At 49.6% G+C, this 24137-nt stretch overlaps 1 protein-coding gene across 2 annotated transcripts in view; it reads left to right on the top strand.

The window, feature by feature from the left end:
• The window catches only part of LOC137379285 (C-C motif chemokine 7-like), a 43242-nt gene extending 24790 nt beyond the window's left edge, over positions 1–18452 (top strand). Inside the window, exons 1-3 of one of the 2 annotated variants that reach the window (XM_068050016.1) lie at positions 17475–17572; positions 17761–17884; positions 18058–18452. In XM_068050016.1, coding sequence (XP_067906117.1) covers positions 17503–17572; positions 17761–17884; positions 18058–18163 — 300 coding nt within the window. In that variant the 5' untranslated portion in view covers positions 17475–17502 and the 3' untranslated portion in view covers positions 18164–18452. Of the gene's footprint in view, positions 1–17474; positions 17573–17760; positions 17885–18057 lie in introns of those variants that run through there. The other variant, XR_010976787.1, reaches the window with a different exon arrangement.
• The last annotated feature ends 5685 nt before the right edge of the window (positions 18453–24137 follow it).

Below are 24137 nucleotides of genomic sequence, written 5' to 3'. Positions count from 1 at the left end.
GACGTCTGGGGGTGATAAAAGGCTCTATATTAGTGCAAGAAGTTTGGCCCATCACTGCTGTGCCAGCATTTTCTCCTTCGCTGCCTAGCCCAGTTCCATTTATGTTCCCTGTATCTGGTTGTGATAATGGAACAGGAAAGTTGGGAGAAGGATAGTGATGTATGTAGCTGGAGGGTGGAGTGGCATGGCACCGGAGGCCTTGTGATACCCCAAACCTGTTAATGGGCTGGAGCAAATCTACTCCAAGATGGTCCTGGCTGGAGCAGCCAATCTCAAGGCCGGGACATAGACAAAGTTATTAACCTTCAAATAGACTTTTGGAATCTCCCATAAACACAAACAGTGCATATCCATACAGAGACTGGCTATAGCTCCACGACTGCTTATTGAAGGTTAGAGTCATAGAGTTATACAGCACAGAAACAGGCCCTTCGGCCCATCATCTCCGTGCCAGCCATCAAGCACCTACCTATTGTAATCCCATTTTCCAGCACTTGGCTCGTAGCCTTGTATGCTATGGCATTTCAAGTGTTCATCTAAATACTTCTTAAATGTTGTGAGGGTTCCTGCCTCGAACACCCCTTCAGGCAGTGTGTTCCAGATTCCAACCACCCTCTGGGTGAAAATATTTTTCCTCAAATCCCCTCTAAACCTCCTGCTCCCTTACCTTAAATCTATGCCCCCTGGTTATTGAACCCTCCGCTAAGGGAATACGTTTCTTCCTATCTATGCCCCTCATAATTTTGTATTACTCAATTAGGTCCCCCCTCAGCTTTCTTTACTCTAAGGAAAACAACCCCAGCCTATCGAGTCTCTCTTCATAGCTGAAATGCTCCAGCCCAGGCAACATCCTGGTGAATCTCCTCTGCACCCTCTCCAGAGCAATCACATCCTTCCTATAGTGTGGCGACCAGAACTGTACACAGTACTCCAGCTGTGGCCTAACTAGCATTTTATACAGCTCCATCATAACCTCCCTGCCCTTACAGTCTATGCCTTGGCTAATAAAGGCAAGTATCCCATACGCCTTCCTAACCACCTTATCTACATGTGCTGCTGCCTTCAGCGATCTATGGACAAGTACACCAAGGTCTCTCTGACCCTCTGTACTTCCTAGGGTCCTACCATCCATTGTATATTCTCTTGCCGCCTTATACCTCCCAAAATGCATCACTTCACACTTCTCAGGATTAAATTCCATTTGCCACTGCTCCGCCCATCTTACCAGCCTATCTATACCTTCCCGTAATCTAAGGCTTTCCTCCTCATTATTACGACACCACCACTTTTCATGTCATCTGCGAACTTACTGATCATACCTCCTATATTCATGTCTAAATCATTAATGTACACTACAAACAGCAAGGGTCCCAGCAACGGCCCCTGTGGTACACCACTGGTCACAGGCTTTCACTCGCAAAAACAACCCTCGACCATCACCCTCTGCCTCCTGCCACCAAGCCAATTTTGGACCCAATTTGCCAAATTGCCCTGGATCCCATGGGCTCTTACCTTCTTGACCAATCTCCCATGCAGGACCTTATCAAAAGCCTTACTGAAGTCCATGTAGACTACATCAATTGCTTTATCCTCATCTACACATCTAGTCACCTCCTCGAAAAGTTCAATCAAGTTTGTTAGACATGATCTCCCCCTGACTCTCCAAGTGGAGATTAATCCTGTCCCTCGGCATGTTTTCCAATAGTTTCCCTACCACTGATGTTAGACTTACTGGCCTGTAATTATCTGGTGTGAGAGTGAGACGGGGATTTCACTCTGGGCTGTGAATAGTGGGAGTAGCTCACTCATTCTTCACTCCTTCCACTCTCTAAACCTGGACCAGCCCACGAGGGAAATTCTGAGCTGTTAATGCAGATACTATCTGACCCAGCATGCCGAAGATAATCTCTCACCATCCACTCAGTGCATTAGCTCAGCTCTTCCACAGGAGGATGACAATCACACTTTGTTAACCACAAATATCTCACTTTATTTACAGAATTGATGAATCTATTGAGTCATAGAGTCAGAGTTATACAGCACAGAAAGAGGCCCTTCGGCCCATCGTGTCCGTGTTGGCCATCAAGCACCTATCTATTCTAATCCCATTTTCTAGCACTTGGCCTGTAGCCCGTAGATTATACACAGCCTGTTTTATGTTTCCAATTTCTCATCAAATGCTGTTTTTTTTTCACATGTTCACAGAATCACAGAATAATACAATGCAGAAGAGGCCCTTCGGCCCATCGAGTCTGCACCGCTGCATTAAAGACACCTGACCTGTCTACCTAATCCCATTTGCCAGCACTTGGCCCATAGCCTTGAATGTTATGACGTGCCAAGTGCTCATCCAGGTACTTTTTAAAGGATGTGAGGCAACCTGCCTCTACCACCCTCCCAGGCAGTGCATTCCAGACTGTCACCGCCCTCTGGGTAAAAAAGTTCTTCCTCAAGTTCCCCTTAAACCTCCCGCCCCTCACCTTAAACTTGTGACCCCTTGTAACTGACCCTTCAACTAAGGAGAACAGCTGCTCCCTATCCACCCTGACCATGCCCCTCATAATCTTGTATACCTCGATCAGGTCACCCCTCAGTCTTCTCTGCTCCAGTGAAAACAACCCAAGCCTATCCAACCTCTCTTCATAGCTTAAATGTTCCATCCCAGGCAACATCCTGGTGAATCGCCTCTGCACCCCTTCCAGTGCAATCACATCCTTCCTATAATGTGGCGACCAGAATTGCACACAGTACTGCAGCTGTGGCCTTACCAAAGTTCTGGACAACTCCAACATGACCTCCCTGCTTTTGTAATCTATGCCTCGATTGATAAAGACAAGTGTCCCATATGCCTTTTTCACCACCCTATTAACCTGCCCTTCTGCCTTCAGAGATCTATGGACAAACACGCCAAGGTCCCTTTGTTCCTCGGAACTTCCTAGTGTCAGGCCATTCATTGAATACTTCCGTGTCGCATTGCTCCTTCCAAAGTGTATCACCTCACACTTTTCAGCATTAAATTCCATCTGCCACTTTTCTGCCCATTTGACCATCCCGTCTATATCTTCCTGTTACCTAAGACACTCCACCTCACTGTTAACCACTCTGCCAATCTTTGTGTCATCCGCGAACTTACTGATCCTACCCCCCCACATAGTCATCAATGTCGTTTATATAAATGACAAACAATAGGGGACCCAGCACAGATCCCTGTGGTACACCATTGGACACTGGCTTCCAGTTACTAAAACAGCCGTCTGTATTCACTCTCTGTCTCCTACAGCTAAACCAATTTTGAATCCACCTTGTCAAGTTACCTTGTATCCCATGTGCATTTGCTTTCTTGATAAGTCTCCCATGTGGGACCTTGTCAAAGGCTTTGCTGAAATCCATGTAAACTACATCAACTGCACTACCCTCATCTACACACCTGGTCACATGCTCAAAAAATTCAATCAAATTTGTTAGGCATGACCTCCCTCTGACAAAGCCCTGCTGACTATTCCTAATCAAATTTTGCCTCTCCAAGTGGAGATAGATTCTCTCTTTCAGAATTTTCTCTAATAGTTTCCCTACCACTGACGTGAGACTCACTGGTCTGTAGTTCCCTGGCTTATCTCTACAACCTTTCATAAATAGTGGGACCACATTAGCTGTTCTCCAGTCCTCTGGCACCTCCCCTGTGGCCAGAGAGGAATTGAAAATTAGGGTCAGAGCCCCTGCAATCTCCACCCTCGCCTCCCACAGCATCCTGGGACACAAATCATCTGGACCTGGAGATTTGTCCACTTTTAAGCCTTCAAAACCTCCAATACCTTGTCACTCCCTGTGACAATTTGTTCAAGAACCTCACGGTCTCTCTCTAAGTTCCATATCTACATCCTCATTCTCTTGGGTGAAGACAGATGTGAAGTATTCATTCAACACCCTACCAATGTCCTCTGGCTCCACCCACAAATTTCCCCCTTGGTCCCTAATGGGTCCTACTCTTTCCCTGGTTATCCTCTTCCCATTGACATACTTATAGAATATCTTGGGATTTTCCCTACTTTTACCAGCCAGAGCTTTCTCATATCCCCTCTTTGCTCTCCTAATTGCTTTCTTAAGCTCCATCCTACATTTTCTGTACTCCACTAATGCTTCCATTGATTTGCTCTCCTTGTATTTGCTAAAAGCCTCTCTTTTCCTTCTCATTGTACCCTGAATGTTTCTGGTCATCCATGGTTCTCTGGGCTTGTTGCTCCTACCTGTTACCCGAGAGGGAACATGTTGGGCCTGGACCCTCCCCATTTTCTTTTTGAATGCCCCCCACTGCTCTTCTGTGGATTTCCTGACAAGTAACTCTTTCCAGTCTACCTTGCCAGATCCTGCCTTATTTTACTAAAATTCACTCTCCCCAAATCCAAAACCTTTTTTTGTAACTTGTCTATTTCTTTCTCCATAACAAGCTTAAATTGTACCATGTTATGGTCGCTATCACCAAAATGCTTTGTTTGTTTGTATTGCTGAGTTTACCCCCGAGAATGTTGGTTCCTGCAGTAAGAGACCTGTTTTGGCATCCCTTGCCTCCATTGTCTCAACCATGTGTGACCTTCCCCACTGAGTCTTGGCACTTTTCAGCAATGGCTCACTGGATAGCAATCAGGAGAGTGAACCCTGTCTCCGTTTGCATCCTCTCAGTCAAATCAGTGGAACATATGAACATACAAATTAGGAACAGGAGTAGGCCACTCAGCCCCTCGAGTCTGCTCCGTCATTCAATAAGTTCATGGCTGAACTGATTACTCCACATTTCCACCTACCCCGATAACCTTTCACCCCCTTGCTTATCAAGAATCTATCTACCTCTGGCTTAAAGATATTCAAAGAGTCTGCTTCCAGCTCCTTTTGAGGAAGACAATTCCAAAGACTCACGGCCCTCTGAGAGAACAAATTCTCCTCATCTCTGTCTTAAATGGGCAACCCCTTATTTTTAAACAGTGACCCCCAGTTATAGATTCTCCCACAAAGGGAAACATCCTTTCCACATCCACCCTGTCAAGACCCCTCAGGATCTAATATGTTTCAATCAAGTCAGCTCTTAAATCTTCTAAATTCTATTGGATACAAGTCTAGCCTTTCCAATCTTTCCTCTTAAGAACCGATTTCCCCAGCGAGGCAAACCAAACTTACCTGCGCTCCTGGCTCCATGTCCTCGGCTGGGCTGCAGTCCCAGCGGTGGCCACTGCTCCCGGACATGCTGCTGGGACTAAGAGCTGCCAGCCCAATGATTGGCCGGCAGTTCAGTGTGGTGGGACTTCCTCCCTCAAGCGGATGGAAGTCCGGCCTTGGAACAATTAAAGCCTGGGGACCTGTAAAATGCGGGGCGGATCCTCGGGCTGGGTGGAAGCGGGTTCGCCACCGACTTTTACGTCAGTGGCTAGCTCCCGTCCGCCCAGCGTAAAATCCAGCCCAGTGAGTCTGACCAACAAGTGTCTCAGGAGGGGCACCTTATGGCAGGGTGAGAGCCTTAACAGACTCTTATGTGAGAATAGATCCAGTTATGTTATCCAAGGATGTTAAATGGGTCGTCGAGCGGAAACTAGATAAACTTTCTGACAGTGAAATAGACAATCTGATGGCTGGATTTGTCAGTGCAATGATTGAATGCCATATAAGGAAGTCATAAAGTTTATTCCAGATAAGACAGGCCAGAAGAAGTTAAAGATTAAGAATGCGCGGAACCTTCTGGTTTACAGCGCTCACTTTCGCGCTGAGAGATATGAGAGGATTATTAATAAAATAAAGATCAGGAAATAGAGTAGTTAAATCAATGGATCCAAGAGTCCGTTAACCAATAGGATCAAGAAATAGAGAGATTGAACCTGTGGGTTTGAGATTTGGAACTGTGTAACCAGCAGATTACTGCTTTGTTGCAGCAGCAGCAACATGTCTATAACCTGAATGCTGGTGCTGTTGGATTGATGCTCCGGAAATTAAAGACTAGTTAAAACATCAAAAGGAAGAGAATTAATATTTAAGAGAGAATTGAAGATGCTAGTAGGGCGCTCAGAGAGGTGATGAGCAAACCTCAACAGGAGGAGGATAACTCACAGTGCTTCCTGAAAATTTACAATCTACAGGGAAAATTGGGAAAGCAACAGGCAATTTGTCTGCAGTAACCGCAGGAGGCACCATCCTGGCCTCTTGTGAGGATAGTGGAGAGGTAGATTGGGGAGAGTTGAGAAAAAAGGGGCAGCTGACTTTCAGACGTTGCAGTCTGCACCAGTAGCTTGGGTTGTGAAATAGGAGAAGCAATGACCGCAATGGTCATTAACAGAGTAAAGGCCCTGACCCACTCTGATGCAGAGTGCTTGGCTCAAGAACTAGGGTCTAACACATCACAGTGAACCAGTGGTGGGTTATCTCCCGATTGCTGTGAACCAGCGGTGGGTTATCTCCCGATCAGTGTGAGCCAGTGGTGGGTTATCTCCCGATCAGTGTGAGCCAGTGGTGGGCTATCTCCCAATTGCAGTGAGCCAGTGGTGGGATATCTCCCGATCAGCGTGAACCAGCGGTGGGTTATCTCCCGATCAGTGTGAGCCAGTGGTGGGTTATCTCCCGATCAGTGTGAACCAGCGGTGGGTTATCTCCCGATCAGTGTAAACCAGCGGTGGGTTATCTCCCGATCAGTGTGAACCAGCGGTGGGTTATCTCCCGATCAGTGTGAACCAGCGGTGGGTTATCTCCCGATCAGTGTGAACCAGCGGTGGATTATCACCCGATCAGTGTGAACCAGTGGTGGGTTATCTCCCGATCAGTGTGAACCAGTGGTGGGTTATCTCCCGATTGCTGTGAACCAGCGGTGGGTTATCTCCCGATCAGTGTGAGCCAGTGGTGGGTTATCTCCCGATCAGTGTGAGCCAGTGGTGGGTTATCTCCCGATCAGTGTGAGCCAGTGGTTGGCTATCTCCCGATTGCAGTGAGCCAGTGGTGGGTTATCTCCCGATCAGCGTGAACCAGCGGTGGGTTATCTCCCGATTGCTGTGAACCAGCGGTGGGTTATCACCCGATCAGTGTGAACCAGCGGTGGGTTATCTCCCGATCAGTGTGAGCCAGTGGTGGGTTATCTCCCGATCAGTGTGAGCCAGTGGTTGGCTATCTCCCGATTGCAGTGAGCCAGTGGTGGGTTATCTCCCGATCAGTGTGAACCAGCGGTGGGTTATCTCCCGATTGCTGTGAACCAGCGGTGGGCTATCTCCCGATCAGTGTGAGCCAGTGGTGGGCTATCTCCCGATCAGTGTGAGCCAGTGGTGGGCTATCTCCCAATTGCAGTGAGCCAGTGGTGGGTTATCTCCCGATCAGCGTGAACCAGCGGTGGGTTATCTCCTGATCAGTGTGAACCAGCGGTGGGCTATCTCCTGATCAGTGTGAACCAGCGGTGGGCTATCTCCCAATTGCAGTGAGCCAGTGGTGGGATATCTCCCAATTGCAGTGAGCCAGTGGTGGGTTATCTCCCGATCAGTGTGAGCCAGTGGTGGGCTATCTCCCAATTGCAGTGAGCCAGTGGTGGGATATCTCCCGATCAGCGTGAACCAGCGGTGGGTTATCTCCCGATCAGTGTGAACCAGTGGTGGGTTATCTCCCGATCAGTGTGAACCAGTGGTGGGTTATCTCCCGATCAGTGTGAACCAGTGGTGGGTTATCTCCCGATCAGTGTGAACCAGTGGTGGGTTATCTCCTGATTGCAGTGAGCCAGTGGCGGGTTATCTTCAGACGAATCCACCCCGGATTAGAGGAAGGAGACCTTGAAAGAATCATTTCTAGTTCTTTGGTGATCCACATCAAGACCAATTATGATGCGGATGTTTGGAAGAAGGGGCAGCCTCCAAGGATGATATTCAGGCTGTCCTTGATCATTTAGATATTCTAAATTGGAACCTAAATGCACCATTTGGTCAGACCGTACAGGAGAAGGATGAGACCCTAAAGGCATTTGGCAATTGATTGTATGACCTGTACAAGCAATCCAAGAATAGGGCTCTGGCATATGTGGGAGGGATCATGTACAATTTAAAAATATGTTTGTATCTCAGCTACAACCACTGGTGAAGAAGGTGATGGGTACAACCACCCACACAGAGCAACAGTAGGCTATTATAATTGAGACTGCCCAACTCGCATATGAGGCAGTAAGAGACTCCCTGAGAGTGGATACCCCTTTGGCTGTGCATCTAAAGAAAACCGTAGCCGTTGTGAAAGGACCAGAAAAGTATTCCAGGAAAGGACAAGAGGTATCCCGTTACAACTGCTGAAAAGCGGGACACATACTAGGGACTGTTGCTCTTCCATGAAAGAGCCACTGCCACATTCCTGCCCCTTGCCCAACCCAAAACTGTCCGGGGTTGAGCAAATGATTCCCTGATGATCACGGCAATGCCACGGGGGAGGACAGAGGGAGGCAGCCAGTTTATTGTGCTTAACAGGCAACTCCATCTGTGCCCCCCTCAGAGGGTTCTTTTTCCCACCCCACCCTTGCAGAGTCTCTCCAGCCAATGAGGAAAGTAGATCCCCTCCAAACAGCAGTGGGGCTCCAATGTGATAGTCACGGGTGATCTGTGATCCCTGTTGTTTTAAAAGGGGGCCGACAACAGATTACACCAATAGCCATAGGATCAGCCATCACTATCATACACACCTCGCACCCGAAAGCTACCCTGTTGCAGGAAGGGATCGTCTGCTTCGATGGGACTGTGATGACTTCAGCCTATTCAGTAAAGAACTCTCAGCTATAGATGGGAGGTTTGTTCTGGGAGCTCTCGTCACTGGTTTTCATGACTACTCCAGATGGGAGGGGGATTTTGGGAACTGACGTACTGGGCCAGAACGAGGCAATAATTGACTATAATAATAACCTCAAACGGTCAACTTCCTTAGCTGATAGGAAAGGGAGCGTTGTCGAGATCTCGGATGCTCATTCAGTCTTTGCAATTAAAAAAACTGTTGGCCTATGACCCTCTGAGTCACGAAGATGCCAGGGTTGCAGGATAAATCCAGAAACATCTTTTAGTATTCGTCACATGATTACAATCGAACGGCAAGGGAGAAATCTTTAACTGAGCCCCCACACCCCATTTGCTGAGCAATATTTTGTAAGGGCTGGAAGACTAGGAACAGATGAAGCACTTGCGGAATATGAAGACAGTAGGAAGGAAATTAAGCAAGGAGTTAGGAGGGCTAAAAGGGGTCATGAAAAGTCATTGGCAAACAGGATTAAGGAGAATCCCAAGGCTTTTTATACATATATAAAGAGCAAGAGGGTAACCAAGGAAAGGGTTGGCCCACTCAGGGACACAGATGGGAATCTATGTGTGGAGCCAGAGGAAATGGGCGAGGTGCTAAATGAGTACTTCGCATCAGTATTCACCAAAGAGAAGGACTTGGTGGATGATGAGCCTAGGGAAAGGAGTGTAGATAGTCTCAGTCATCCCATTATCATAAAGGAGGAGGTGTTGGGTGTCTTGCAAAGCATTAAGGTAGATAAGTCCCCAGGGCCTGATGGGATCTATCCTAGAATACTGAGGGAGGCAAGGGAAGAAATTGCTGGGGCCTTGACAGAAATCTTTGCATCCTCATTGGCTACAGGTGAGGTCCCAGAGGACTGGAGAATAGCCAATGTTGTTCCTTTGTTTAAGAAGGGTGGCAAGGATAATCCAGGAAATTATAGGCTGGTGAGCCTTACGTCAGTGGTAGGGAAACTATTAGAGAGGATTATTCAGGACAGGATTTATTCCCATTTGGAAACAAACGAACTTATTAGCGAGAGACAGCATGGTTTTGTGAAGAGGAGGTCGTGTCTTACTAATTTGATTGAGTTTTTTGAGGAAGTGACGAAGATGATTGATAAAGGAAGGGCGGTGTATGTTGTCGATATGGACTTTAGTAAAGCCTTTGACAAGGTCCCGCATGGCAGACTGGTGCAAAAGGTGAAGTCACATGAGATCAAAGGTGAGCTGGCAAGATGGATACAGAACTGGCTCGGTCACAGAAGACAGAGGGTAACAGTGAATGGGTGTTTTTCTGAATGGAGGGATGTGACTAGTGGTGTTCCGCAGGGATCAGTGCTGGGACCTTTGCTGTTTGTAGTATATATAAATGATTTGGAGGAAAATGTAGCTGGTCTGATTAGTAAGTTTTCGGACGACACAAAGGTTGGTGGAGTTGCGGATAATGATGAGGATTGTCAGAGGATACAGCAGGATATAGATCGGTTGGAGACTTGGGCGGAGAAATGGCAGATGGAGGTTAATCCGGACAAATGTGAGGTAATGCATTTTGGAAGGTCTAATGCAGGTGGGAGGTATACAGTAAATGGCAGAACCCTTAGGAGTATTGACAGGCAGAGAGATCTGGACGTACAGGTCCACAGGTCACAAAGTGGCAACGCAGGTGGATAAGGTAGTCAAGAAGGCATACGGCATGCTTGCCTTCATCGGTCGGGGCATAGAGTATAAAAATTGGGAAGTCATGCTGCAGATGTACAGAACCTTAGTTAGGTCACACTTAGAATATTGCGTGCAATTCTGGTCGCCACACTACCAGATGGACGTGGAGGCTTTGGAGAGGGTACAGAAGAGGTTTACCAGGACGTTGCCTGGTCTGGAGGGCATTAGCTATGAGGAGAGGTTGGAAAAACTCGGATTGTTTTCACTGGAATGACGGAGGTGGAGGGGCGTCATGACAGAGGTTTACAAAGTTATGAGTGGCATGGACAGAGTGGATAGTCAGAAGCTTTTTCCCAGGGTGGAAGAGTCAGTTACTAGGGGACATAGGTTTAAGGTGCGAGGGGCGAAGTTTAGAGGGGATGTGCGAGGCAAGTGTTTTACACAGAGAGTGGTGAGTGCCTGGAACTTGCTGCCCGGGAGGTGGTGGAAGCAGATACGATAGCGACGTTTAAGAGACATCTTGACAAATACATGACTAGGAAGGGAATAGAGGGATATGGGCCCCGGAAGTGCAGAAGGTGTTAGTTTAGGCAGGTATCAAGATCGGCGCAGGCTTGGAGGGCCGAATGGCCTGTTCCTGTGCTGTACTGTTCTTTGTTCTTTTGTTCTTTATATCACACCCCCAGGGAATGCCTGGGGATACCAATCAATCTCTCCTCCAGCAGGGTGTTGGTAGGCCGGCACTGTCATGACCAAGAACACAAGAAATAGGAGCAGAACAAGACCATATGGCCCATCCAGCCTGCTCCGCCATTCAATACGATCATGGCTGATCTTGTGCTTCAATTCCACTTTCCTCCCCGCTCCCCATCTCCCTTAATTCCCTGCAAGACCAAAAATGTATCTATTCCAGCCTTAAATATATTCAATGATGCAGCATCCACAATCCTCTGGGGTAGAGTATTCCAAAGGTTCTCAACACTTTGAGTGAAGTAATTTCTCCTTATCTCAGTCCTGAATCATTGGCCCTTATCCTGAAACTGTGTCCCCATGTTCTAGATCACTGACCAGTGGGAACAATCTCTCAGCTTCTACCCTATCAAGCCCTTTCAGAATCTTATACGTCTCAATTAGATCGCCTCTCAATGTACTTAGCCTCTCATCACAGGACAACCTCCTCATTCCAAGGACCAATTGAGTAAATCTTCGCTGCACTGCCCCCAGTGCAAGTATATCCTTTCTTAAATAAAAGCAAAATACTGCGGATGCTGGAAATCTGAAATAAAAACAAGAAATGCTGGAACCACTCAGCAGGTCTGGCAGCAGATGCCTCTTTCCACAGATGCTGCCAGACCTGCTGAGTGGTTCCAGCATTTCTTGTTTTTATCCTTGCTTAAATGTGGAGACCAAAACTGCACACAGTATTCCAGGTGTGATCTCGTCAAAACCCTGTACAATTTTAGTAAGACTTTTTTATTCCTGTACTCCAATCTCCTTGCAATAAAGGCCAACATGCCACTTGCCTTCCTAATAGCTTGCTGCACCTGCATGTTAACTTTGTGCGTTCCTTGTACAAGTACCCCGAAGTCTCTCTGAACATCAACACTTCGCAGTTCCACACCTTTTAAAATATATTCTGCTTTTCTATTTTTACGACCAAAGTGAACAACTTCACACTTCCCTACATTATACTGCATTTGCCATCTTGTTGCCCACTCACTTAACCTGTATATATCTCTTTGCAACCTCTCATTATCCTCCCAACAGCTTACCTTTCCACTGAGCTTTGTATCATCAGCAAACTTAGTTGCAGTACTCTTTGTCTCTTCATCCAAGTCATGAATATTGAGCAGGGTTGTCCAACATATGGCCTGTGGGCCAGGATCTGGCCCGCCAAAGGTTTCCATCTGCCCCGCGGGTGTAAACCGTACATGGGGCTGTTCCTCATCCTCACCAGGGCACCGTGACTGGGGATGAGAAATTTCCCATTGTCGTCTTCTTGCTTAAAACGCTACATTTAATGACATGTTCTCCAGACTATTTTGAAGAGTCACTCAAACCATTTCTAAAACATATTGGACTGCAAACTTGGCTTCTTGTGGAGGCTGGGCCTTTATTTTGTATTTAAAAAACATCACACTGTCAGTTTCACAGCCGCTGAAGCAGGAACACGCTTCCCAACATCGGACCGATTCGGGGTTTTCCGACGTTTTTTAAAAAGCCCACCGGAAATCTCCGAATCTGTTCGTTGTTGGGAAGCACGTTCCTGCTTCGGCAGCTGTCAGCTGTGAAACTCAGCAAGATGTTTTTCAACAAACAGACTGAGCACAAAGAGAGAGATGGGGGAGGGGAAAACCGAGAGAGAGAGAGAACAAGGGGAGAGCAGAGAGAGAGGGGGGAGCAGGGAAAGAGATAGAGAGAACAGAGAGGGGGAAACAGAGAGAGAGAGAGGGACAGAGAGAGAGAGAGGGAAAACAGAGAGAGTAGGGTGATCAGAGAGAGAGGGGCAGGAGGGGACAGTGAGAGAGGGGCTGGGAGGGACAGAGAGAGGGGTGTGAACAACACAGAGAGCGGGGAACACAGGGAGAGAAAGAGACAGAGATCAAGATCACTCCTGGCAGATGGCTATCTATCCAGAATACTCTGAATCACTACATCAAGTGTGCAGGCAGAGATTGACTACTGATGCAAGCAAAAACAATCCCAGGTATATCGCTAAATCAGTTTTCAATATAGTGATGAGAAAGTAAGTCAATAAAAGTCTTCTCATTTACAGCTTCTTCATAAAAATGCACATTTGTTTTTGTTTTTATTGGTAAGATAAATTTTTAATGCCTTTATCTTTCGAAATTTGTTCACCGGCCTGCTGGACCGAGCAAAAATCGTAATGTGGCCCTTCGCCGGAGAAGGTTGGACAACCCTGATATCGAGTGTAAATAGCTGTCTGTCAACTTCAAAATGCCCCATTTATGCCCACTCTCTGCATCCTGTCTGTTAACCAATCCTCTATCCACGCTAATATATTACCCCCAACACCATGAGCCCTTATCTTGCCTATTAATCTTTTATGTGGCACGTTATTGAATGACCAATTCACCTATTTGTCCTGTAAAGAAACCGGACGGCATTTGGAGGTTAACCATCGACTCCTGTAAACGTAACTCTGACGCCAGCCTGTTCACCAGTCATAAGGGAAACACCGACACTTTTATCACAGATACCGGCTGCATCTAAGCACTTTTCTACATTGGACATTTCGAATGGGTTTTGGAATCAGGAAGGAGGATCAATACAAGTTTGTGTTTACCTTTGAAGATCAAAGCTATACTTGGATATGTTAACCACAGGGCTTTCAAAATACCCCGACCATCTATATATATATATATATATATATATTAGTGTGTGCAGGCCCGCCAGGGTTTCTCGGAGCAGGACAGTTTACTTCAGTACGTGGATGACCTGCTTCTGGCCTCCACGACTGTGAACTCGCGCAAGGCCCAATTGCTGAAGGAACAAATCACTTTTCTGGGAGTGTCCATCTAACTGGCCGGGAAGGCCCTGAACAACCATAAGGTTGATGTTATACAATGACTGCCTCTTCCAATATCCAAAACAGCACTCTGCTCATTCCTGGGACTGGTAGGGTATCAGCGAAACGTTATTCCTGGATTTGCCGAACTCCCGAAACTGCAACGAACTGCTAAAAGGAAAGAATGACGATATCTGCCCTGTCTGGTTAGAGCTTCACAGTGAAGCAGGAACCACACTTAAAACAGCCGTCATGCAGACGATTTGTCTGATTACACTGGACCCGACTTAACCTTTCCACCTTGAGGTAGGTGCAACTAACTAGAGCATCACTGCTGTTCTCTACCAAGATTAGGCAGACAGATTGTAAATGATCCCATCCCATACACCTCTCAGATTCTTCGAAGGGCTGAGAGAATTTACATGCCTTGTGCGTGGCACTTGCGGCATCACTAACCTGCCAAACCTAATCTGGCAAAGCCCCTCATTCGCCGTTGAATCTGCAAATGAAACCAGGGCATTCACTGGTCTCTTCACAATGGCTCAGCAAATGGACTCATGCATTTTTACAGAGAGATAGCGACATCATCCGTGGCAGACCAAGCTATTGGCTCAACTTTCATTCTATAAGGGAGCCCGCCCCATTGCCCTTGATAAACTTCAAATCACACCCAGTTCAGAAGGAACCTGTCTCCGATGCCCCGGCCATATATATATATGTATATGGGTCCTTGAATTATGTGCACGGTTTGCCCTGCACCAGCTTTGCGAATTGTTTTACCGAACGAGTAATTCAATGCAAACGTAACTGTCATTCATCACAGTATGCAGAAATTGCCACGCTCTTAACTGCTGTAATAGAAACTTCTAACCAAGCTGTAAACATTTGGTCTGACAGCGCCTATGCCATCAGCACCATGTTGTCCCTTCCTCTGTACCACAAGAACGCATACTGCACTGTGGAGGGCAATCCCTTCATTCACAGGCCATTATTTAGCCTGCTCTGGACATCCCTAAAGGAGAGTAGTTAACCTTGTTTTATTGGTAAGGTTTCAGCCCATAAGAAGGGAGATGTCCATAGTGCAGGAAACTCCAAGGCTGATCTGGCAGCCCTGTTGGGTGATCCACAGTTTCACAGTGTTTGGTGTGTCTGTAGCATAATCCTCCTCCTCGCCCCCAACCCCACCAACACAAATCGGACTGTCCTCCAGAATGCCCCGCTGCCAGAGGGACCCTGGACACACTTGCAAATTGGTTTCATCAGACCCTGCCCAAAACCCAAGGGAATCATGCCTATGCCCTTGTCGTGGTGCAGCAGTTTACTAAATAGATTGAAGGTTCCCCTGCAGATCGAATATTGCAATCACTACTGCCGAAAGGTTATTGAGTGAGGTGATGTGTAGGTAGCGAGTGTCATTGCAGATCGATAGTGGTGAGGGTTCACATTTTACTGAAAAATCTTTCACCCATCTGTAAGAAATAATGGGGATAAAACATAAGTTACACATCTCCCAGCAACCCCCCCCCCCCTCCAGTCTTTGGGAGTGGCGGAGAGGGGTCATAGGACCCTGAGAATGATGTTGAAGAAACTATGTGCCGACCACCCCACTCAATTGGCGAGTATGCCTCAACGTGTCTAATGGTGATCCGCTCGACCCCACACAAAACAACGGGGGTATCACCATATCAGACTATGACCAGGAGACTGATGAGAACCTGACCTTGCCATGCATGAGCCCTCTACTCCAAGGGCTATGTAGTTCTAAGTGGTTGGAAAAGGTAATAGAGTATACAAATCAGATGAATCAGTTTGTAGCACAAATTCTGGGGAAGTCAAAGAAGCAGATCAAGAAATACCAAGTGGGAGACATGGTTATGGTCCAGAATTATGGCAAAAAGGAGCATGTCGTTGAACGCAAATGGAAGGGGCGATACCCAATTGTGGACCGCTTGAGTCCCGCAAATTATTTGATTCATTTCCTGGGGTAAAGAAGTTCAAAATACACAAAGTAATATATTAATCAGCTGAAAACTGTGAAAGAATAAATACTTCACCGACCCTGCAAATGTCTTGTACATCAAGTGAGTCAAAAAATGCATAGCTTGGAGTTTGCAGCTTTCCTTAAAAGAAGCCAATGAGAGGTCAATAAGGATATTGTCCCCTCAAAGGGGGAATTTATAAGATTAACACTGAGTTATTAAGACTCCTTTTGTAGTCCAGTGAGGTAGGAAATGTAGAAAAAGAGAATGATATAAATTGATGGGAGAAAGGTCATGGGAAATGATGTCACGTTTTAAATCAGTTGCAGCAGCTAAAAAGCTAAGTCCTTGTAGAAACATCAAATTGTCTGTAGAAGCTAAAAGATCAGATGTGCTGGAACCTTTCTGAGATAAGAGACTATGAGATGTAGCAGCTCAAGATAAGAAGAATGAGAACAATGGTGAATATGGAGAACCTGACATGATCATTTTCAGGCTATTACAGTTAACGTGGAATGTACATGATCAGTGGACAAAAGCATGCGCAGGGCACGACCACCACAGGGATGAGCATGATCGTGCACTGGAAGGGGTTAATTGGATAAGAACCAGGATGAAAGAGATCCTCCTGATTGAACCCAGGCAGCGGAGAAGAACCAGAGACTAGAAGGCAAGAAAAAACAGGAAAAGAGAAAGAAGCTTGAAGATTGAAGACCGAAGAAGCAAGAGGAGATGTGTGCTTTGTGATGTGTGCTTTACCATCTAGACTTAATATGGGTATAAAGCCGGTGTTAACCTGTAAATCACTGCTTGAGTTTATTGCTGTAGTTTGCATGAAGCTTGATAAACTTGTTCTGAAATTGTCTCAGTAAAGTAGTTTCACAACTGAAGTTTGCACCTTGTATATTTCTGCACCAGTAATAGGGAAAAACCTTACAAAATTACATCTTCCTTACTGCCTACAACCTCAGTCTCCTGAAGCAGAAGGATTGGCTAGTCTGAATTTCATGTTGTGCTACTGACTTAAAAGTTGTCAGAATCTTCATCTGTAAAACATGTTTCTTTTGACGTTAATAAATCCAATTAAATAGCGAAGTATTTCATCTTGGTCACTCTCACCTCTGATTACTCTGAAGAGCTTAGAGAGTTAAACCAATTTCCCTACAAAACCCTTGCTATTTCTCATTCTGTTGACTACCAGCTATTGTTAATGTGTACTCTTGGTCTTCTATTTCTCCTTTCCTCTTTGTCTCCCACATCTTTTATAATTCAATAGTCTTTCCCATTATTTCCCCCTATCATTATCATTTGCTTTGAGTCTCAGTCTGTCACTGACAGTTCCAGATTAAATTAGAACTAACTGCTCTGATATGGTCATAAAGTCTGTCTCTCCACAAAAATCCCCCAATGGGTTTTGGGGGGGGGGGGGTGGAAATTGGCATTTCTGAGAACCTCAGAAATAGTGCTGATGACATCAGCAGTTTGAGCTCAGTTTCCTGTATAAATGGAGCAGTAAAAAGGTGCGAGTGAGTCAGGTTCAGACACCCGACCTCTGCTCTCGGACTCACCCACAATGAAGCTGGTCCTGGCAATCCTGATTCTCGTTCTCACCATCAGCATCTGCTCTCAGCAAGTCTCTGCAGGTCAGTTCGTCACTCCTTCATTCATTCATTCACTTTCTCACTCTTTCATCCACTGTGTGTTTTCCAAGTGTTTTGTGCAGTGTAAGTGTGATTCTGGAAATAACACACTTGGATTGTATATAGATGCTGTGACAGTTTGTGAGGGGCAGCCTTTAATACCCACTAATTGGTCCATCTCTTCATTTCAGCTCCCACTATTCCTGTGGGCACTCTATGCTGTGAGCGCTACATCAGAGGACCATTGCCACTAACTCGCCTCGTGGGCTACATAATAGTTCACAGCACTTTTTATTGTTCCCGAGCTGCTGTGATGTGAGTATTGTTTACCAAACACTCTCTGCTCTCTCAAACTACTTCTCTGTGTAATGCTGACTGCTGTTCTGACACTATGATTGGTTGCTGGATAAATCCACTCTTTCTCGATTATAAACCTTCCTCAGATCCACAATGACCCACCACAAAAATCTGACCTTTCCATTTCACAGATTTAAGACTGTAAAGGATCGTCTGGTATGTGCCGACCCGAAGCATCAATGGGTCCAGGAGCGAGTGAGGGATCTGCAAGGGAAGGAGCAGTATGCAGTACCCTAATCCTCCATGATAACCAGTGGTTTGGTGGTGGACCTGAGATGGTGGAGTTCGCTAATCTTAGTACAGACACCAGGTTTCCTGCAACTACAGTTGATGTTTACTGCAGTGAGGATAAAACACAAAAAATCGGATAAATATACAGATAGATTATTATTTCCTAGTTCATTCTTGGCAACTCTTGGCTTGTTGATTTGTGTGACTCCCATGTTGTACTGGATTCTCAGCTTTATTTTTCTGCTTTTGATTTCTGAAACTGATTCCAATAAAACCAATTCTACTTCAAACCTAACCTGCAGATGGTGTCTTCTGTTAGTTTAAACCTCTCTGGAAATATAGTCAAAGTGGAGAGAGAAAGATAAGAACATGTGGAAAACTCAGAGGTATTTAGCTTTGGACTACTACCGAAGTCCAACACATTAAGTGATGGCCCAGCACTGCCTCCTCCAACCCACGTCCATCCCATTGGCCCAGCACTGCCTCCTCCAGCTCTCTTCCATCCCATTGGCCCAGCATTGCCACCTCCAGCCCTCTTGCGTCCCATTGGCCCAGCACTGCCTCCTCCAGCCCCCTTCCATCATATTATCCCAGAACTCCCTCCTCCAGCCCTCTTCCACCCTGCTGGCCCAGCACTGCCTCTTCCAGGCTTCTTCCATCCCATTGACCCAGAACTGCCTCCTCCAGCTCTCTTCAATCCCAATGGCCCAGCACTGCCTATTCCAGGCCTCTTCCATCCCATTGACCCAGAACAGCCTCCTCCAGCTCTCTTCCATCCCATTGGCCCAGCACCACCTCCTGCAGCCCTCGTCCATCCCATTGGCCCAGCACTGCCTCCTCCAGCCTTCGTCCATCCCGCTGACCCAGCACCACCTCCTGCAGGCCTCGTCCATCCCATTGGCCCAGCACTGCCTCCTGCAGGCCTCTTCCATCCCATTGACCCAGAACAGCCTCCTCCAGCTCTCTTCAATCCCATTGGCCCAGCAACACCTCCTGGAACCCTCGTCCATCCCATTGGCCCAGCACTGCCTCCTCCAGCCTTCGTCCATCCCGCTGACCCAGCACCACCTCCTGCAGGCCTCGTCCATCCCATTGGCCCAGCACTGCCTCCTCCAAGCATCTTCCATCCCGCTGGCCCAGCACCTAATCCTCAAGCCCTCTTCCATCTCATTGGCCCAGCACTGCCTCCTCCAGCCCCACCCCCATCCCATTGGCCCAGCACTGCCTCCTCCAGCCCTCTTTCATCCTGCTGACCCAGCACTGCCTCCTCCAGCTCTCTTCCATCCTGCTGACGCAGCAGAGCTACCTCCAGCCCTCTTCCATCCCTTTGGCCCAGCACTACCTCCTCCAGCTCTCTTCAATCCCATTGGCCCAGCAATGCCTCCTCGAGCTCTCTTCAATCCCATTGGCCCAGCACTGCCTCCTCCAGCTCCCTTCAGTCCCATTGGCCCAGCAGAGCCTCCTCCAGCTCCCTTCAATCCCATTGGCCCAGCATGGCCTCCTCCAGCTCTCTTCAGTCCCATTGGCCCAGCACTGCCTCCTCCAGGCCTGTTCCATACCGCTGGCACAGTACCAACTCCTCAAGCCCTCGTCCATCCCATTGACCCAACCATGCCTCCTCCAGCCCACTTCCATCCCATTGCCCAGCACTGCCTCCTCCAGTCCTCCTTCATCCCATTGGCCCAGCACTGCCTCCTCCAGCCCTCTTCCATCCCATTGGCCCAGCACTGCCTCCTCCAGCCTTCGTCCATCCCGCTGACCCAGCACCACCTCCTGCAGGCCTCGTCCATCCCATTGGCCCAGCACTGCCTCCTCCAAGCATCTTCCATCCCGCTGGCCCAGCACCTAATCCTCAAGCCCTCTTCAATCTCATTGGCCCAGCACTGCCTCCTCCAGCCCCACCCCCATCCCATTGGCCCAGCACTGCCTCCTCCAGCCCTCTTTCATCCTGCTGACCCAGCACTGCCTCCTCCAGCTCTCTTCCATCCTGCTGACGCAGCAGAGCTACCTCCAGCCCTCTTCCATCCCTTTGGCCCAGCACTACCTCCTCCAGCTCTCTTCAATCCCATTGGCCCAGCAATGCCTCCTCTAGCTCTCTTCAATCCCATTGGCCCAGCACTGCCTCCTCCAGCTCCCTTCAGTCCCATTGGCCCAGCACAGCCTCCTCCAGCTCCCTTCAATCCCATTGGCCCAGCATGGCCTCCTCCAGCTCTCTTCAGTCCCATTGGCCCAGCACTGCCTCCTCCAGGCCTGTTCCATACCGCTGGCACAGTACCAACTCCTCAAGCCCTCATTCATCCCATTGGCCCCGAAATGCCTCCTCCAGCCCTCTTCCATCCCGTTGTCCCAGCACCACCTCCTCCAGTCCTTGTCCATCACATTGGCCCATGATTGTCTCCTCCAGCCCTCTTCCATCCCATTGGCCCAGCACTGCCTCCTCCAGCCCACTTCCATCCCATTGACCCAGCACTGCCTCCTCCAGACCTCTTCCATCCCATTGACCCAACCATGCCTCCTCCAGCCCACTTCCATCCCATTGACCCAGCACTGCCTCCTCCAGCCCTCTTCCATCCCATTGGCCCAGCACTGCCTCCTCGATTCCTATTCCATCGCATTGGCCCCGCACTGCCTCCTCCAGACCTCTTCCATCCCATTGGCCCAGCATTGCCTCCTCCAGCCCTTTTCATCCCATTGGCCCCGCACTGCCTCCTCCAGCCCTCTTTCATCCCATTGGCCCAGCACTGCCTCCTGCAGCCCTCTTCCATCCCATTGGCCCCGCACTGCCTACTCCAGCCCTCTTTCATCCCATTGGCCCAGCACTGCCTCCTGCAGCCCTCTTCCATCCCATTGGCCCCGCACTGCCTCCTCCAACCCTAATCCATCCCAATGGGCAGCACTGCCTGCACCTGCCCTCCTTCATCCCATTTGCCCAGCAGTGCCTCCTCCAGCCCTCCTTCTACCGATTGGCCCAGCACTGCCTCTTCCAGACTTCTTCCATCCCATTGGCTGAGCAATGCCTCCTCCCACCGTCTTCCATTCCATTTGCCCAACATCACCTCGTCCAGATCTCTTCCATCCCGCTGATCCAGCACTGCCTCCTCCAGCCCTCTTCCATCCCATTGGCCAACACTGCCACTTCCAGGCCTCTTCCATCCCATTGGCTCAGCACTACCTCTTCCAGGCCTCTTCCATCCCATTGGACCCGCACTGCCTTCTCCAGCCCTCTTTCATCCCATTGGCCCAGCACTGCCTCCTGCAGCCCTCTTCCATCCCATTGGCCCAGCATTGCCACCTCCAGCCCTCTTGCGTCCCATTGGCCCAGCACTGCCTCCTCCAGCCCCCTTCCAACATATTATCCCAGAACTCCCTCCTCCAGCCCACTTCCACCCCGTTGGACCAGCACCGCCTCCTCCAGATCTCTTCCATCCCATTGGACCAGCACTGCCTCTTCCAGGCTTCTTCCATCCCATTGATCCAGAACTGCCTCCTCCAGCTCTCTTCACTCCCATCGTCCAGCACTGCCTATTCCAGGCCTCTTCCATCCCATTGACCCAGAACAGCCTCCTCCTGCTCTCTTCCATCCCATTGGCCCAGCACCACATCCTCCAGACTTCGTCTATCCCATTGGCCCAGCACTGCCTCCTCCAGCCTTCGTCCATCCCACTGACACAGCACCTCCTCCTGCAGGCCTCGTCCATCCCATTGGCCCAGCACTGCCTCCTCCAGGCCTCTTCCATCCCACTGGCCCAGCACCTAATCCTCAAGCCCTCTTGCATCTCATTGGCCCAGCACTGCCTCCTCCAGCCCCCTCCCATCCCATTGGCCCAGCACTGCCTCCTCCAGCCCTCTTCCATCCCATTGGCCCCGCACTGCCTCCTCCAGCCCTTTTCATCGCATTGGCCCAGCACTGCCTCCTGCAGCCCTCTTCCATCCCATTGGCCCTGCACTGCCTCCTCCAGCCCTCTTTCATCCCATTGGCCCAGCACTGCCTCCTGCAGCCCTCTTCCATCCGATTGGCCCAGCACTGCCTCCTCCAGCCCTCTTCCATCCATTGGCCCAGCACTGCCTCCTGCAGCCCTCTTCCATCCCATTGCCCAGCACTGCCTGCTCCAGTCCTCCTTCATCCCATTGGCCCAGCACTGCCTCCTCCAACCCAATTCCATCCCATTGGCCAGCACTGCCTGCTCCAGCCCTCCTTCATTCCATTAGCCCAGCACTGCCTCCTCCAGCCCTCCTTCCACCGATTGGCCCAGCACTGCCTCTTCCAGACTTCTTCCATCCCATTGGCTGAGCAATGCCTCCTCCCGCCGTCTTCCATTTCATTTGCCCAACACCACCTCCTCCAGCTCTCTTCCATCCCGCTGACCCAGCACTGCCTCCTCCAGCCCTCTTCCATCCCATTGGCCCCGCACAGCCTCCTCCAGCCCTCTTTCATCCCATTGGCCCCGCCCTGCCTCCTCCAGTCCTCTTTCATCTCATTGGCACAGTAGTGCCTCCTGCAGCCCTCTTCCATCCCATTGGCCCCGCACTACCTCCTCCAGCCCTCTTTCATCCCATTGGCCCAGCACTGCCTCCTGCAGCCCTCTTCCATCCCATTGGCCCCGCACTGCCTCCTCCAGCCCTCTTTCATCCCATTGGCCCAGCACTGCCTCCTGCAGCCCTCTTCCATCCCATTGGCCCAGCAGTGCCTCCTCCAGCTCTCTTCCATCCCATTGGCCCAGCACTGCTTCCTCCAGCTCTCTTCCATCCCATTGGCCCAGCACTGCCTCCTGCAGCCCTCTTCAATCCCATTGGCCCTGCATTGCCTCCTCCAGCCCTCTTTCATCCCATTGGCCCTGCACTGCCTCCTGCAGCCCTCTTACATCCCATTGGCCCTGCACTGCCTCCTCCAGCCCTCTTTCATCCCATTGGCCCCGCACTGCCTCCTCCAGCTCTCTTCCATCCCATTGGCCCAGCATTACCACCTCCAGCCCTCTTGCGTCCCATTGGCCCAGCACTGCCTCCTCCAGCCCCCTTCCATCATATTATCCCAGAACTCCCTCCTCCAGCCCTCTTCCACCCTGCTGGCCCAGCACTGCCTCTTCCAGGCTTCTTCCATCCCATTGACCCAGAACTGCCTCCTCCAGCTCTCTTCAATCCCATTGGCCCAGCACTGCCTATTCCAGGCCTCTTCCATCCCATTGACCCAGAACAGCCTCCTCCAGCTCTCTTCCATCCCATTGGCCCAGCACCACCTCCTCCAGCCGTCGTCCATCCCATTGGTCCAGCACTGCCTCCTCCAGGCCTCTTCCATCGCGCTGGCCGAGCAACACCTCCTGCAGCCCTCGTCCATCCCATTGGCCCAGCAGTGCCTCCTCCAGCCTTCGTCCATCCCGCAGACCCAGCACCACCTCCTGCAGGCCTCGTCCATCCCATTGGCCCAGCACTGCCTCCTGCAGGCCTCTTCCATCCCATTGACCCAGAACAGCCTCCTCCAGCTCTCTTCAATCCCATTGGCCCAGCAACACCTCCTGGAACCCTCGTCCATCCCATTGGCCCAGCACTGCCTCCTCCAGCCTTCGTCCATCCCGCTGACCCAGCACCACCTCCTGCAGGCCTCGTCCATCCCATTGGCCCAGCACTGCCTCCTCCAAGCATCTTCCATCCCGCTGGCCAAGCACCTAATCCTCAAGCCCTCTTCCATCTCATTGGCCCAGCACTGCCTCCTCCAGCCCCACCCCCATCCCATTGGCCCAGCACTGCCTCCTCCAGCCCTCTTTCATCCTGCTGACCCAGCACTGCCTCCTCCAGCTCTCTTCCATCCTGCTGACGCAGCAGAGCTACCTCCAGCCCTCTTCAATCCCATTGGCCCAGCAATGCCTCCTCTAGCTCTCTTCAATCCCATTGGCCCAGCAATGCCTCCTCGAGCTCTCTTCAGTCCCATTGGCCCAGCACTGCCTCCTCCAGGCCTGTTCCATACCGCTGGCACAGTACCAACTCC

The sequence above is a fragment of the Heterodontus francisci genome, chromosome 17, assembly GCF_036365525.1.
Source record: "Heterodontus francisci isolate sHetFra1 chromosome 17, sHetFra1.hap1, whole genome shotgun sequence".
Classification (NCBI taxonomy): domain Eukaryota; kingdom Metazoa; phylum Chordata; class Chondrichthyes; order Heterodontiformes; family Heterodontidae; genus Heterodontus; species Heterodontus francisci.
Note: the sequence above shows the minus strand (reverse complement) of the source record. Positions and strands in the feature narration are given on the sequence as shown.